Source organism: Ornithorhynchus anatinus, chromosome 4 (assembly GCF_004115215.2).
Source record: "Ornithorhynchus anatinus isolate Pmale09 chromosome 4, mOrnAna1.pri.v4, whole genome shotgun sequence".
Lineage (NCBI taxonomy): Eukaryota > Metazoa > Chordata > Mammalia > Monotremata > Ornithorhynchidae > Ornithorhynchus > Ornithorhynchus anatinus.
In genome coordinates, this window is record NC_041731.1 from 34,283,206 (window position 1) to 34,299,594 (window position 16,389).

At 48.0% G+C, this 16,389-nt stretch overlaps 1 protein-coding gene across 1 annotated transcript in view; it reads left to right on the plus strand.

The window, feature by feature from the left end:
* Positions 1-16,389, plus strand: part of HMCN2 (hemicentin 2) — a 138,387-nt gene that overhangs the window by 83,134 nt on the left and 38,864 nt on the right. The window contains exons 51-61 of the mRNA XM_039911770.1: positions 324-437; positions 1,210-1,352; positions 3,439-3,589; positions 7,434-7,649; positions 8,435-8,548; positions 10,891-11,078; positions 11,469-11,565; positions 11,937-12,098; positions 12,487-12,600; positions 13,799-14,001; positions 14,474-14,555. Coding sequence (XP_039767704.1) covers positions 324-437; positions 1,210-1,352; positions 3,439-3,589; positions 7,434-7,649; positions 8,435-8,548; positions 10,891-11,078; positions 11,469-11,565; positions 11,937-12,098; positions 12,487-12,600; positions 13,799-14,001; positions 14,474-14,555 — 1,584 coding nt within the window. The remainder of the gene's footprint in view (positions 1-323; positions 438-1,209; positions 1,353-3,438; positions 3,590-7,433; positions 7,650-8,434; positions 8,549-10,890; positions 11,079-11,468; positions 11,566-11,936; positions 12,099-12,486; positions 12,601-13,798; positions 14,002-14,473; positions 14,556-16,389) is intronic.

Genomic DNA, 16,389 nt, shown 5'->3' on the forward strand with positions numbered 1-16,389 from the left:
GCAGAATGGGAAGCTGCTGTCAAGACTGCATCCCTTGGGAGCAATGCCAGTGGAGAAGCCCACAGTGGGGAATCTCAAGTTCCCCCGTCCCCTTCATGGGGTGGGGGGAGGGTCCCTTTAAAGCAGAGAGCAGGAGTATCATTTAAACTAGCATCCATTGCTCATCTAGTCAAGGCCCAAGGTCACCCTATCTTAGAGAGGTCATTTTCCCTGGGCTGCAGAATTCAGTGCTAAGGTGGTCAAAGACCTTACTGCCTAGTGGGAAGGAGAGCCAAGGCCTGCGCTAGACTCTATGAGACATCTCTGCCTCTGGCCCTGCCCAGGTACACGGGGGGTCCAAATCCTGAATGCCCAGGAGGACGACGCTGGCAGATACACCTGCGTGGTGACCAACGAGGTTGGAGAGGCCGTGAAGAACTATCACGTAGAAGTCCTCAGTACGTAATGAGAATCACCCTTTGGGCCACACTCCCCTGGAAAGGCACGGCTGGAATCATTCCTTGTTCCCTGGAAATAGCCGAGCAGAACTCCAAACCCTTTTGAGGCAGCAACCTCTCCTTAGTTATTTCCACAGCTGGAGGATATTAGATTTTAGGGCCTGGCAGAGGTCCTCTTAATCTGTCATCCTCGCCTCTGGGTGAGCTCCCCGTTATATCCCTCAAAGTTTTCAGGGAAGGGTAGGTGGGAGCTAAATCCCATCGATCATATTTATTGAGCGCTTACTGTGTGAAGAACACGGTACTTAAGCGTTTGTGAGAGAACAGTACAACAAAGCTGGTAGACACGTTTCCTGTCCACAAGGAATTTACCATCTAGACTGGGGAGATGGGCATTAATATCAATGAATAAATTATGGATTTTTACATGAGTGCTGTGGGGCTGAGGGTGGGGTGACTAAAGGGGACAAATCCAAGTGCAAGGATGATGCAGAATGGAGAGAAAATTGGAGAGGTGAGAGCTTAGTCACTTAAAGGAGATAGGACTTTAAAAGGCTTTGAAGGAGGGGAGGGTGATTGTCACCCAACTGAGACGTCTTGAGGATGGCTGCGTCTGCGACTCCCTCCCTCTTCACTTTGGAGGTGGTCCCGCTCCAGCTTTGATATGGTTCCACTGATCCCAGAGCACGTACCCCTCTACTGCAGAACAACAGGGATGGGTGACCCCCGGCCAGTTCCAGGTCTGATTCTAAGGTCTCGCTCTGGCTTCTAGTCCCCCCTTCGATTTCCAAAGACGACCCCTCGGATGAGTTTAACGTGAAGGAGGTGAGAACCAAGGTCAACAGCACCCTGACCCTGGAATGCGAGTCCTGGGCTGTGCCCCCACCCACCATCAGCTGGTACAAAGATGGGCAGGTGAGCGAGGGTGACTGGGTGGGGGAGAATCAAGAGCACAGTCGGAAAATTCATATTTCTGGGTGTCCAAATCCAGATGGGGTCAGTGCACACTGGTGATTGTCTCTCAGAGTTTGGCCAGTGGTGAACTAAGAACAATCGCTAAGAAAACAGGAGGGGCGGCAAAGCTTAGTGGATAGAGCACAGGCCTGAGCATCAGAAGGACTTGAGTTCTAGTTCCGGCTCCACCACTTGTCTGCTGTGTGACCTTGGGCAAGTCACTTAACTTCTCTGTGCCTCAGTTACTTCTTCTGTTAAATGGGGATTATGACTGTGAGCCCCATGTGTGGGACATGGACTGTGTCGAGCCTGATTAGCTTGTATCTACCCCATCACATAGAATAGTGCTTGACAAGTAGTTAGTGCTTAACAAATACTACACACACACACACACAAAAAAAAAAAAATCACTGGCCTATATATATTCACCTGAACCTCCCAGTATGCCATCTGTGGGGATAGTTTTGCACTGTCCATCTCCTGATGGGCAGCCAGAAATCTGGTTGGTCCTTGTACGTGCTCGGCAAGCCATTGTTTCAGGGCTGCATAACTAATAATTGTGATATTTGTTAAGCGCTTATTGTGTGCCAAGCCCTGTTCTGAGCACTGAGATAGATACAAGGAGATCAAATCAGTTATAGGCCCTGTCCCACATGGGGCTCACAGTGTATCAATCAATTGTATTTTTTGAGTGCTTTCTGTGTGCAGGACACCGTTACTAAGCACTTAGTTCTCCCTTTAAGTGGAGAACAGATATTGAATCCTGACTTTGCAGATGAGGCAAGTGAGGTCCAAAGAAATTAAGTGACTCACCCAAGGTCACACAGCAGATGTGGAGGAGCTGGGAATAGAACTCAGGCCTTCTGAGTCCCAGGCCCATGTTCTTTCCACTAGGCAATGCTGCTTCTCTATGTGGGTGAGTAGGTTAGAAAATTCTAACCTCAGAATCAGGAAGAGTTTAGGTAAATCTGGGGCTGGTTCCCTTGGAGACAAAGGGATGGGGCTCCCACCATGGGGCCCAGCTGGGCAGTGGTCCTGTTTTTGAGGTTCTAAATCTTGGCCAGGGTTCACTTGGGGAATGATCTTTACTAGTCATCCTTCTGATTCTTTAGGCAAACACCCAGGGAATTTGAGTCCTGCCCACATTATAGTCCTGGATTGCTCATAGGAGAGATGATTTTTCAGTTGGTCAAAATGAAAAGGATGTAGTTAATTCAAGTAGATTCCAAAACCCAAATCCTTACAAAGTACTGGGACCCCCAGCAAATGTATCCACATCCATCTGAAGATCATAGAGAAGCAGTGTGGTCTAGTGGATAGAGCATGGGCCTGGGAGTCAGGAGAACCTAGGTTCTAGCCCCAGCTCTACCACTTGTCTGCTGTGTGACTTTGCCCAAGTGAGATTTGACTTCTATGCCTCAGTTTAGCTCATTGGTAAAATGGGGATTAGTAAGGCCATAAACTCCATGTGGGATACAGGCTCTGTCCAACCTGATCACCTTGTATCTACCCCAGAGCTTAGTACCTTGCACATGGTAAGCGCTTATTTAGTACCTTAAAAAAAGTCACAGTATCAGTAGGAAAATGTAAACTCTCAGATCCAACTGACTGTGAGAAGCAAAGTGATGATACTGAGGACACCACCACGTGCTTGGATTTGGATCCAGTTTATTTTGCCCTGACTGGTTCCAGTTGCCTATGTAGACTGGACCCACTATTTTTCTTTTTTAAAAAAAATAGTGTTCACTTCCTTCGTGCCAGGCACTGAGTTGGGGTAGATACAAGCTAATCAGGTTGGACACAGTCCATGGCCCACATGGGGCTCACACTCCTAATCCCCATTTTATGAATGAGGTAACCGAAGCCCAGAGAAGACTTTGGTTCTTGGCTTGTCCAAGGTCACACAGCAGACATGAGGTGGAGCCAGGATTGGAACCCAGGTCCTTCTGACTCCCAGGCCCATGCTCTATCCACTAAGCCATGCCGCTTGGCTTGCTTAACTCTACCTGTGCCGGCTTCTTCCCTTGCTCTCTTCTCTCGTGGTCAGCTGGTGGTCGCAGGGGACCATCTGCGCATCCAGGCCGACGGGAGGCTTCTCCAGATCCAACCTACTCGAGTCTCGGACTCCGGGCGCTACCTGTGTGTGGCGACTAACGTGGCCGGAGAAGATGATAAGGACTTCAACGTCCTCATCCAGGGTGAGTGGCTGCAGCCCAGAACCTCTTCCCTTCTCCTCCCTCAGGGAATCTGTCTACCAGCTCTGTTTTATTGTACTCTCCCAGTTCATTCATTCGATCATATTTATCAAGTACTTACTGTGTGCAGAGCACCGTACTGTTTGGGAGAGTGCAATACAACAATAAACAGACACATTCCCTGTCCACGACGCGCTTACAGTCTAGAGATGGGGAGACAGACATCAATACAAATATGTTACAGATATGAACGTAAGTGGTGTGGGGCTGGGTCGGGGGATGAATAAAGGGATCAAGTCAGGGAGATACAGAAGGGAATGGAAGAAGATGAAAGGGGGGCTTAGTCTGAGATAAGCCTTCAATAAGGCTTTGTGCACAGTGCTCTGTACACAGTAAGTGCTCATTAAATGTCACTGATTGATTGATTTGGCTTAAGGGGACTATGGGATTTGGGACCTCCCGGCCAGCTGGCTGGCTCATAAGAAGCGGAGGGCCAACAGTGAGTAGAGTCACTAGTGACTAGCCTGCTCTTTGTTTATTATTTGTTTATTAAGGTATGTGCAGTTTCAGGATTTCACTGAATTTCACCCAATTTCAAATTCCCAAATCAAGTTTACAAAATTAGGGTTCAGTCTGAAAAAATACTACAAATGTTATCTTTTACACTTTCATGTGATGAAATGAAAATAGAACTGAACATATATTTTGGACTGGGATATCTGAATATATTGGCCATTTCTTAATAGGCCTTGAGTTTTGGTGGTGGTTTTTTTTACCTGGGGGATTTCTCTCCTCTCCACTCTAAAGACTCTGGAGTTTTCTTGGGTAAGTGACAGCAGTAGCCAGGGGTGTACAAGAAAGATGTGCCTTGCTAAGGTTCGAAGACTGTGAAATGATGAGTTCCCAGGAGACCATCCTTGATCGTGTTCTGCCAGTTTAAGGTACTGCTTTACGGACCAGTGACAGATCACTTCTTCTGATTAGTTTCCTCAGACAGGATGTTACCGGCGGACACATCTGCCAATCGATTTGCAGACAATGACTATGATGGCAGTGGCCCTTGGCAGGAATTTCATGTTTCATAATTAAAAAGCTTGTTCCAGGGATGGGAAATGGGAATGCAAGGGGACATGAGGGTCGTGAGGAGGCATAAAAGGAAGTCAGACCTTGCTTCCTCCCCCTGCCCTCTCTTTGCTAGTACTGGGAAGCAGGGTGGAAAGAGAATAGGCCTGCGCGTCAGAGGGGCTCTATCCATTACCTGCTGTGTGGCCCTGGGCGGGTCACTTTTAACTTCTCAATGCCTCAGTTCCCACATCTGCAGAATGGGGATTCAAAACCAGTTCTCCATTCTACTTAGACTGTGAGCTGCGTCTGGGACTTGATTATCTAGTATCTACCTCAGGACTTTTGGGCAAGTCACTTAACTTCTCTGTGCCTCAGTTACCTCTTCTGTAAAATGGGGATTGAAACTGTGAGCCCCACGTGGGACAACCTGATCTCCTTGTATCCACCAGCGCTTAGAACAGTGCTTTGCACATAGTAAGCGCTTAACAAATATCACCATTTATTTACAGTGCTTAACACAGTAAGAGGATAACTGCTATCACAATTATAATTAGTAATAGTACTTTCAAAATCGATATTTAAAGGACTTAGGACTTCTTAATTTGGGCCACTCTACCAGCCTCCTGGCTGACAATATTTAAGGGATTTGCAAATAGCAGTATTTTTTAGATTTATTGAGCACTTACTCTGTGCAAAGCACTGTACTAAGAGCATCACCATCCATAAAGGGAACTGCCCCTTGATGGAGAGGGTTGCTGCTATTTGGAGAATCTCTTAATTGTTAGCACTCATGGCCTTCTATTACATAGGCTTTTACTTCGTGTTTTGAGTGGAAAACGGCTAGGAAGTTAGGAAATGGCTCTTCCCCCATAAATCTGTCTGGATATGCTGGGTTATGTGTCAAAAGAGGAAGAAACAGTTTTGTCACTCGAGTGAGTTCTACAAATGCTGTTTTCGGCAGTGCAAGTCTCTTCAGGAGCCCAACCTCCACTTTATAGAAGAACGGGGCCGCATGCTGTGATGCTGAGTGTTTTTTAGCCACTTGGATTATTTACAAATGCCTGAAAGGAACAATTTAGCCGAAGGAAGGAGCACTTGCCATTTAGATGCTGCCCACCAGATTAACTTTATATTGTGATTCGCAATCACAACCTTCAAGAGTCACCAGCTAAAGTGGGGTGGCTGGAGAACTCCACAAGAGCTTTCAGACACAAGCTAAATGCAACAATTTAAAAATACCAACGCAAACAAAACAGCTTGTCAGCTGCCTCTTGCACTTTTGCATCTATGTATCCCCAGCCTCGGCCTTTTGGTATATTTGTCTATTTCAACTGAACATTCAGTTTATTCTGATTTTGCTGTGTAAATAGCTTTATGTCTGATTTCTCTGTTAAAATGTAAGCTTCTGGTGGGCAGGGAATGTGAAAAGAGCCAGCCAGTCAAGATTATGCTCTGAATAACGCCTATGTGCAGAACATTGAATTTACTGACTCGAGGTGTTTTAATAATAATGTTGGTATTTGTTAAGCGCTTACTATGAGCAGAGCACTGTTCTAAGCACTGGGGTAGATACAGGGTAATCAGATTGTTCCACACGAGGCTCATAGTTAATCCCCATTTTACAGATGAGGGAACTGAGGTGCAGAGAACGTGACTTGCCCACAGTCACAAAGCTGACAAGTGGCAGATCCGGGATTCGAACCCATGACCTGTGACTCCCAAGCCCGTGCTCTTTCCACTGAGTCACGCTGCTTCCCAGGGGCCATTTTAGACACAGTCCCTACTCAAATCGGGGAGACAAAATATACATAAGTGGATGTGAAGTGAAGGGAATGTAAAAAGTACAACATGAAAACAAATAACAGAAACACAGTGAATTTACAGGGAGCTAATAGAAAGGATGGGAGAAACCAGTCAAGAGAAGTTAATCTGGGAGAGCTTCAGGCAAGAGACGCACATGGTCTGTGAGAAACAGCATGGCCTAAGGGAAAGAGCACAGGCCTGGATTCAGGGGACTTGGGTTCTAATCCTGGCTCTGCCATTTGTCTGCCGTGTGACCTTGGACAAGGTCCTTAACTTCTCCATGCCTCCGTTACTTCATCTTTGGGGATTGAAAGTGAGAGCCCTAAGTGGAACAGGGACTGTGTCCACCCTGAATATCTTTTATCCTCTAGACTGTAAGCTCATTATGGGCAGGGAACATGTCTGCTAATTCTCTTGTACTCTCCCAAGTGCTTAAATAGTGCTCTGTATGTGGTAAACACTCAATAAATATCACTGTTTGCGTGGCTCAATGGAAAGAGCACGGGCTTGGGAGTCAGAGGTCATGGGTTCGAATCGCGGCTCTGCCACTTGTCAGCTGTGTGACTGTGGGCAAGTCACTTAACTTCTCTGTGCCTCAGTTACCTCATCTTTAAAATGGGGATGAAGACTGTGAGCCTCACGTGGGACAACCTGATTACCCTTGAAAATTTCCAGTGCTTAGAACAGTGATTTGCACATTGTAAGCGCTTTTAACAAATGCCATCATTATTATTATTATCTACCCCGATGTTTAGTATAGTGCCTGGAACATAGTTAACACTTATCAAATACCTTTAAAAGAGAGAGTTGGAGAAGAGAGAGAGGAAGAATGAACGAAAATGAACATTTCCAAGAGCCACTCTTGACAGCAGGACTCTGTCTTGGATTCCCCAAAGCTTAAGTGCTGGCCTTCGAAGAAGCTAAGGTTCATTTTCCCCAGAAAAATGGCATCAACACATGGTTTTGTTTCTCCTTGCAGTGCCCCCCATGTTCCAGAGGTTGGGAGACACTGCCGCTTTTGAGATCCGCTACCAAGAGGAGGAGCTACAAGGAGGGGTGACAGAGTACCGGGAGATCGTGGAGAACAGCCCCACATACCTGTACTGTGACACCAGTGCTGTCCCACCCCCAAATCTCACCTGGTACAGAGACGGGCAGCCCCTCTCCACCGCCGAGGGGGTCTCGATACTTCAAGGTATGGAAGTGGCGATCTTATCCTTAGTGCAGAAAAGACTTCTGGACCTTAAGGGTTGTGATTTCTGGGAACCTATTGGTCTCCCCTACTCTACACTGGGGTTCCTTTCTGAGAAAAATCAAGTCTTCGGATCATGTGGGTCTGGAACATAATTGTCCTATTTCAAACTGGATGAAAAGCACGTCCACTCTTCCCTTTCCTCCTTTCCCTCTCTCTTCCCTCTCCTGTTCTCTCTCCCTCTCCCTTTCCCTATCTCCCTCTTTCTCCCTCTCCCTTTCCTGCACTTTCACTCTCCTTCTCTCTTTCCCTCTCCCTCTCGTTGAACTGATCTTCAAGTCTGGCTTTCCAATCGCTGTGGCTTCGGACGTCTCTTGGAACAGTGCATGAAGCATGAAGGGAGGCAGAAACGTCTCCTAACACTATTAGATGTGAATCAGCAAATCCCATCTTGAACATGGAGAATGAGTGGTATTTGAAGAAAAGTTGAAACTGTGAATTTATGTAACAAGACTTTGTTTTCAAGCGAAAGAGAGCTGTAATGAGGATATTCAGGGAGGCTCATAGATGTGTTGTGAGAGAATTCAGCTCTTTTAGGTGACACCTGGGGCTGATCCTGTTGCAGCTGTGTGTGGGAAGAATTACCTCATAGGAATAAAAAGGTGTTTCCTTCCATTCCACTGTCTCTGTGTTCACTTGAAGAAGCCGCCTTCTTGTCCCAGTGCTCTCTTGGGAGAATCATTGATTCAAGTCTATTCTTCCCGTCTCTTCAATTCTGTTGCCCTTAGGGGGCCGCGTATTGCAGATCCCCATGGTCAGAGCAGAAGACGCTGGGAGATACACTTGTAAGGCAACCAATGAAGTGGGAGAGGATTGGCTTCACTATGAGCTGTTGGTGCTGAGTAAGTAGCCAGAGCGGGGACTATTATTGGCCAGGCTCCTTTTGGGAGGTGTTTCTGTCTCTAGAAGATCCCTGCCAAGTGTGGAGGATCACAAGAGAATAGGCTGAATTGTAGCATGTCATGGCCGTGAACCCAGGAAGCAACATTGCCTTTTGGATAGAGCATGGGCCTGGAAGTCAGAAGCATCTATGTTCTAATCCCAGTTCTGCCACTTGTCTGCTGTGTGACCTTGGACAAGTCACCTAAGCTCACTGGGGGCAGGGAATGTGTCCATTTATTGTTTTATTGTACTCTCCCAAGTGCTTAGTATGGTGCTTTGCACACAGTAAACACTTAATAGGTATGACTGAGTGAATAACCTCAGTTCCCATCTGTAAAATAGGGATTGACTGTGAGCCCCACATGGGACATGGACTGTGTCCAACCTGATTAGTTTGTATCTACCCCAGCACTTAGTACAATGCTTGGCACAGAGTAAGCATTTAACAAAGATGAGCCCAATGTGGGCAGGGATTGTCTCTATTTGTTGCTGTATTGTACTTCCCATTCATTCATTCATTCAATAGTATTTATTGAGCGCTTACTATGTGCAGAGCACTGTACTAAGCGCTTGGAATGAACGAGTCGGCAACAGATAGAGACAGTCCCTGCCCTTTGGTGGACTCACGGTCTAATCGGGGGAGGCGGACAGACGAGAACGATGGCGATAAATAGAGTCGAGGGGAAGAACATCTCGTAAAAACAATGGCAACTAAATAGAATCGAGGCGATGTACATTTCGTTAAAAAATAAATAGGGTAATGACAATATATACAGTTGAGCGGACGAGTACAGTGCTGAGGGGAGGGAAAGGGAGAGGGGGAGGAGCAGAGGGAAATGAGGGGGAGAAGAGGGTTAAGCTGCGGAGAGGTGAAGGGGGAGCAGTAGAGGGAGTAGAGGGAGAAGGGGAGCTCAGTCTGGGAAGGCCTCTTGGAGGAGGTGAGTTTTAAGTAGGGTTTTGAAGAGGGGAAGAGAATCAGTTTGGCGGAGGTGAGGAGGGAGGGCGTTCCGGGACCGCGGGAGGACGCGGCCCGGGGGTGGACGGCGGGATGGGCGAGACCGAGGGACGGCGAGGAGGTGGGCGGCGGAGGAGCGGAGCGTGCGGGGTGGGCGGTGGAAAGAGAGAAGGGAGGAGAGGTAGGAAGGGGCAAGGTGATGGAGAGCCTTGAAGCCTAGAGTGAGGAGTTTTTGTTTGGAGCGGAGGTTGATAGGCAACCACTGATACAGTGCTCTTCACACAGTAAGCGCTCAGTAAATACGATTGAATGAATGAACTAATGCCATAAAGATAACAAAAATGTTGAGTGATCACGCTCAAACTGCAAGAGGGTCATCTACTGAATGGATAGGATTTGGGATAAAAGTAATTTCACAAATATTTCCCCCCAAATGTTTAGCCCCGTGCCACCTTGCATCGCTCAGGATTTCCTTCAGTCTCCCTTTTCACACTGTCTCAATATTCTAGTCACTTTGATAGCTGGTGGTGCGAGACTGAGGTGCTTCTGCCTGACCATTTTGCAGGGATCAAGGGAAGCTGAAAGGAGACTTCAGCCGACCACTGACTCTTCTATGATCTTCTCCCCCTCTAGACTGTAAACTCGTTATGGGCAGGGAACGTGTCTGCTAATTCTGTTGTATTATACTTTTCCAAGTGCTTAATATAGTGCTCTGCACATAGTAAGTGTTCAGTATTAGAGAAGCAGTGTGGCTTAATGGAAAGAGCCTAGGCTTGGGAGTCAGAGGTCGTGGGTTCTAATCCCGGCTCTGTCACTTGTCCGCTGTGTGACCTTGGGCAAGTCACTTAACTTCTCTGTGCCTCAGTTACCTCATCGGCAAAAATGGGGATTAAAAATGTGAGCCCCATGTGGGACAATCTGATTATCCTATATCTACCCCAGTGCTTAGAACAGTGCTCTGCACATAGTAAGTGCTTAACAAATACCATAATTATTATTATTAATTATGATTGATTATTTGATCTTACCTGGGAGACCATCACAGTCCTAAATTCCACGTTCACGGCTTTACCCTTTTTTCCCATTTCTGGCTCTAGAAAATGTCCGGTTTAGCCCCAGATCCCAGCCCGACATTTTCTGGTAGGTGGGCCTGATCCTGGGCTAGGAGGCAAGAGTGAGATACCAGCATCTCAGCGTGGAGAGGTTGGCGAGGGTGGAGGGAGGAAGGGCAGAACTTAACTAGCTCCTTCCCAGGATCTCCCCTCACACTGTCCCCTTGCTCTTCCCCAGCCTCTAATACTGTCCCATCTCTGCTTCTTCCTCCCCCTTTTCCTCCCTGCTACCCAGCTGCCCCCGTGATCCAGGGAGACACCGAGGAGCTGGTAGAAGAGGTGACCGTGAACGCCAACAGCACTGTCAGCCTCCAGTGCCAGGCTTTAGGAAACCCAGCCCCTACCATCCTGTGGCTCCGGAATGGACTGCCCTTCCCTCCAAGCCCTCAGCATCAGACCTTGGAGGATGGGCGAGTGCTGCAGGTTAGTGTCACTGGGTCTCGCCCGTCCGGATGTCCGAAGCAGTCTAGTTTTCCCTGCCCCAGGGTGCTGTGGAACATTCTGTGCAGGCTTGAGTAAGATTGAGACCCAGAGGGGAGTGTTCAGATCACTGGTCCCCAAAACAGTGCTGTGTCTGGCTAGAACAGCATCATGCCCCCAGTAGGCATTCGGTACTGTTTTTAGATTAGGAGGGTGAGGAGGAGGAAATGACTGTGTTTTTTGGCTGCTGGGCTACCCTCCCTGCTCTGGCTTTTTTTTTCCCCCCACTCTGGAGGTGGGTGGGGGGTGAGGGGGTGGATGAGCCAGGTAGAGCAGGGGTCATATTAAGACAGCACAGATGGGGTCCTGGCACCATCTTCTCCTTCTCTGTAGGTTTCTGCCACTGAGGTGGCAGATGCTGCCAGCTACATGTGCCTGGCGGAGAACCAGGCAGGGTCAGCGGAGAAGATGTTCACCCTCAAGGTGCAAGGTGAGCAGGGTGAATGGCTCATTCAGGGACTGTTTCCTCTCGCTCCTGGGCCTCCTTTACAGTGGCTTTGCCGGGTCCGGTTACCGTACACCTCCCTCTCTCCCTCCTTCTATCCCCTGAAGAAACGTATTGGTGATCATGGAGACCCCAGGTGGCCCTATGAATCAGATGGGCATTTGACATTTGATGGTGTGTTGTAATGTGTGTCTCCCTTTTTCTCCCTCTCCCCTCTCTCCCTCATTCTCTCTTTTCCTTTCTCTTGCTCTCTCTCTGTTCCTCTCCCTCCTTCTCTTTCTCCCTCTCTCTCTCTCCCTCCCTCTCTTTTCCTCTCCCCTTCTTTCCCTCTCTCTCATCTGGTTCTGGGGCTACAGTTCCACCAAGGATCGTGGGTCCGAATCCGGAACAGATTGTGGCCATCGTGAACAGCAGCGTCTCTCTGACCTGCAGTGTCCAGTCCCACCCTGCCCCTGAGGTCACGTGGTACAAGGAGGGCCAGGCACTGACGTTCAGTGAAGAAATCTTCCTCCTGCCTGGTGTGTAGCTGGAGCACTTTGGCAATGCCTGGGACTACTCCCGGGAGGGGGGTGAGGGGGATCCTTCCCCTTTTTCCCTCCCTCAGGTGACAATCTGAGCCCAGGGAGGCTGGGGAAGAGGCTGCTGTCGTCCTGAGGTAGTATGGCCCTCGAGGGGCTATGGTGGGATTGATGAAGGCAGGAAGGACATGTAAAAGGGCTCAAGTGTGAGGGGAGAGGCCAAGGTTAGAAGGTTGGGGAAGTGGATAGATGGTGATCCAGTCCAATGAAACCAGATTGGATTGCTGAAATCAATCAGTGGTATTTGAGGGCTTACTGCGTACAGCATAATAGAACAGGATTAACAGATGCAATATGGCTGTTGCGGCCTTTCCTCCACCACCACCAGGCACTCACACCCTGCAGCTGCCCCACGTCCAGCTCTCTGACACCGGATCCTACACATGTGAAGTTCTCAATGCTGCCGGTAGAGACCAGAAGTTGACCCAACTCAATGTCTACGGTAAGCAGGGCTGTGTGGCAGCTTCTCTCCTCAAACTTCTAGATTGTGAGCCCGCTGTTGGGCAGGGACTGTCTCCATCTGTTGCCGAATAGTACATTCCAAGCACTTAGTACAGTGCTCTGCACACAGAAAGCGCTCGATAAATACGATTGAATGAATGAACCTTTATCAGGCTACCCTTTCCTCTCCCGAGCCTTAGAGGTGGAGCCAGAGCAGCTTAGGTGCCAGGAGAATTGGCAGAAACCATTAGATTACATTGGAGAAACCAAAGAAACGGTCAAGAGTTCTTTATTCATTCAGTCATATTTACTGAGCACTTACGGTGTGCAGAGCACTATACTAAGCACTTGGGAGAGTACAATACAAGAGTAAACAGACACAATCCCCACCCACAGTGTGTTTACATGTCCTGAACTGCGCTCACAGCTCAGAGTCAGAAGACCTGGGTTCTATCCTCAGTTTCGCCGCTTGCCTGATGGTGTGACCTTGGTTCAGTCACTTAGTTTCCCTGTGCCTTGATTTCCTCTTTCGTAATATGGGGATGAAATACCGGTTCTCCTGTGAGCCCCATGTGAAACAATGATGGTGTCCGGTCTGATCATCCTGTGTTAATCCTTCCGTGGTATTATTGAGCACTTCCTGAGTGCAGAGCACACTACTGAGTGTTTGGGAGAACAGTATAACAGAATCGATAGACACGTTCTCTGCCCACAATGAACTTACGGTCTAGAGGGAGCCTAGAGTCTACCCCAGCACTTAGCACAGTATTTGGTACACAGTAAGTGCTTAACAAATATTATTATATTATTATTATTACTATGTCCCTGAGGGGACTGTCCTTCTCTCTGGGTTAGTGACCTCTAAAACTGTAAGGCTTCCAGCCCCAGCACTGAGTTATCTGGTGGAGAAGCCAAGCCACAGGGATCCAGGCCCTGCACCGGATGCTTTTCACAGCTCCCCAATCCCTTTTTCATCACCTTTCCCATCCCTCAGCAACAGAATCCAATTTAAGATACAGGACTGTGGGCTCCCAACCACCCCCCCTCCATGCTAGCACCCCCTGGAATAGCATGGACCTCGGGGTTGGCTGCTCGGGCTGGGTGTGGGGGTCAGCTCTCCCCAGTGCTCCTGCCTCTGAGGCTCTCTCTCTGTAAAACTGTGATGATCGCCCTGGATCTCTCTCCATCTTCATCACCAGCCCCACCCACCATCAAGCACCCCCCGGGAGACCAGCGAGACACCGTGGCGGTGCGGGCTGGGGAGACCGCTGTCTTGAAGTGTGAGTCGGATACACTCCCGGAGCCGGTGATCACCTGGTATAAGAACGGGCACCCGATGACCGTTGGACAAGGGGCACGGTTCCTGCTGGGTGGACAGAGACTTGAGTTGGAAAACATCCAGGTAAGGTGGCTTCTACTCGGGCCTGAAGAATTCGTTCATTCGTATTTATTGAGCACTTACTGAGTGCAGAGCACTGTACTGAATGCTTGAGAGAGTACAATATAATAATAAATAGACACATTCCCGGCCCATAACGAGCATGCCCAGTCAATGTCGGCCAGCTTGTGCTCTTCTCTGCCACAGCTGGCTCTGAGCCTTGCTCCCTTTGCTCCCTGAAGAGATGCCCTTTGCTGTTGAGCTTCTGTACTGTAGGAGGATTGATTGGTGCCCAGGTGCCTGATTTGGCCCCAGTCATTCCCTCTTCCCTGTGCCCACATGACTCTCCAAATGGGTGAGTCCGTGGCCACAACGTTTTCCCTTCTTTTCCCCCGATCCCCAGCCTGCTCCCTGCTAGGCTCCCCGATCACCTGCGGGAGGTGGGGAATTGGGCCCAATGCTCTCTGTGGGAGATTAGCAATCCTCTCTGTCCTAGGTGGTGGATAAGGGCTTGTACAGCTGCAAAGTCAGCAATGTGGCCGGGGAGGCTGTTCGGACTTTTGTGCTCACCGTCCAAGGTAAGAAGAGATTCATCCATTTATTCACTCATTTAATCATATTTATTGAGGACTTACTGTGTGCAGAGTGCTGTACTAAGCGCTCGGGAGAGTACAATATAACAATAGACAGACACATTCCCTGCCCACAACGTGTTTACCGTCTAAGGATGAGGGAAGGGAGCGTGAGCTAAACTTGGGTTTTCTTGGGTTGCTGAGCCTCATGGGGGGAGGGGGGTTGAGAAGTTCTGACATTTGAAGGCTGTCAATCAGTGGTATTGATTGAGTGCTCACTGTGTGTAGAGCACTGTACTAGTCGCTTGGGAAAATACAATATAACAAATATATATAAAATTATATATATTTATATAAAAAATATAAAAACATTACCTGTCTACAACAAGCTTACAGACTAGAGGGTACCTAATGTTGAACTGTCAGACCCAGTGGATTGAACGCTGCGTGAGGGATCTCAAATTTTGGGTTTCCCAAGTGATCGGGGACAAGTTTCTCAGTGTCCGTCACAGTGCTCCCATGAGGGAATTGATGATAATAGGGGTGATAATTGTGGTATTAAGTGCTTACTACGTGACAGTTACCGTACTTAAGTGCTGGGGTAGATACAATGCAATCTGGTCAGACATAATCCCTGTCCCACATGGAGTTTTGTCTTAATCCTCATTTTACAGATGAGCTAACTGAGGCACAGAGAAGTGAAGTGACTTGTCCAAGGTCTCATAGCAGACAAGTGGCAGAGCCAGAATTAGAACCCAAGTTGTCTGACTCAGTCAATCGTATTTATTGAGTGCTTACTGTGTGCCTAGCACTGTACTAGACAGTTGGGAGAATACAATATAACAATATAACTGACACATTCCCTGCCCACAAAGAATGCTCCAAGGCAGTTCTCTTTCCATTAGGCCATGTTGCTTCTCAGTGTGAGGAGGAATGAAGTCATTTCTAGAAAGTACTTTGAGGTCCTCAGAGACAAGTCCTAGGGGAGGGTTCACTCGGAAACTGGCTATGTCACAGAATCCTAGAGCTGGAAGGATTTGCGAGAGGTCATCTGTTCCATTCCCCTGTCTCAGGGCAAATTGTTATCCCTTCTTTCTTTTCTTAAAAGATCTCCAGGGGTGGAGACTTCTCCACTGGCCACCTGATTTTGTGTTTATTACATTTTCTTCTCTTTGTCCACCTGAAATCTCTCTTGCTATCATTTGAATCCATTCCCTCTTGTTCAGCCCTCAGAACATAGGGAGGCACTGATCATCATTTTCCCTGTAAGAACTCTTCACATTCTCAGAGATACTTAAGTCCCTTCTCTTCTTGAGGATAAACAACTCCAATTCCTTTTACCTTTCCTAAATCGACTGAGTCCAGAGTTCCTCACTATCTTGGTCTACAAAAGAAAAGTTCCTCATTTAGTCTATCGACTGATCGTATTTGTTGAGTACTTATGGTGTGCAGAGCACTGTTCCAAGTGCTTAGAAGAGTACACTCCATCAAACAATGGTTTTTATTTAGCACTTACTATGTACAGAACACTGTACTAAGCGCTTAGGAGAGTACAACAGAATCAGCAAATACGTTCCCTGTCCATAATGATCTTAACTGTCTAGAAGATGAACCCCTGAGGCAGGGTCTGAGTCTTCCTTTGAGCAGAAGGCAGTGTCACCTAGTGGAAAGAGCTTGGGACTGGGAATCAGCAGACACAGATTCTTGTCCCAGCTCTGCCACCGGCCTGTTGTATTACCTTGGGCAAGTCACTAAACTTCTCTGTGCCTCAGTTACCTCATCTGTAAAATAGAGATTAAGACTGAGCCGCTTGGAGGCAGGAAATGTATCTATTAACTAA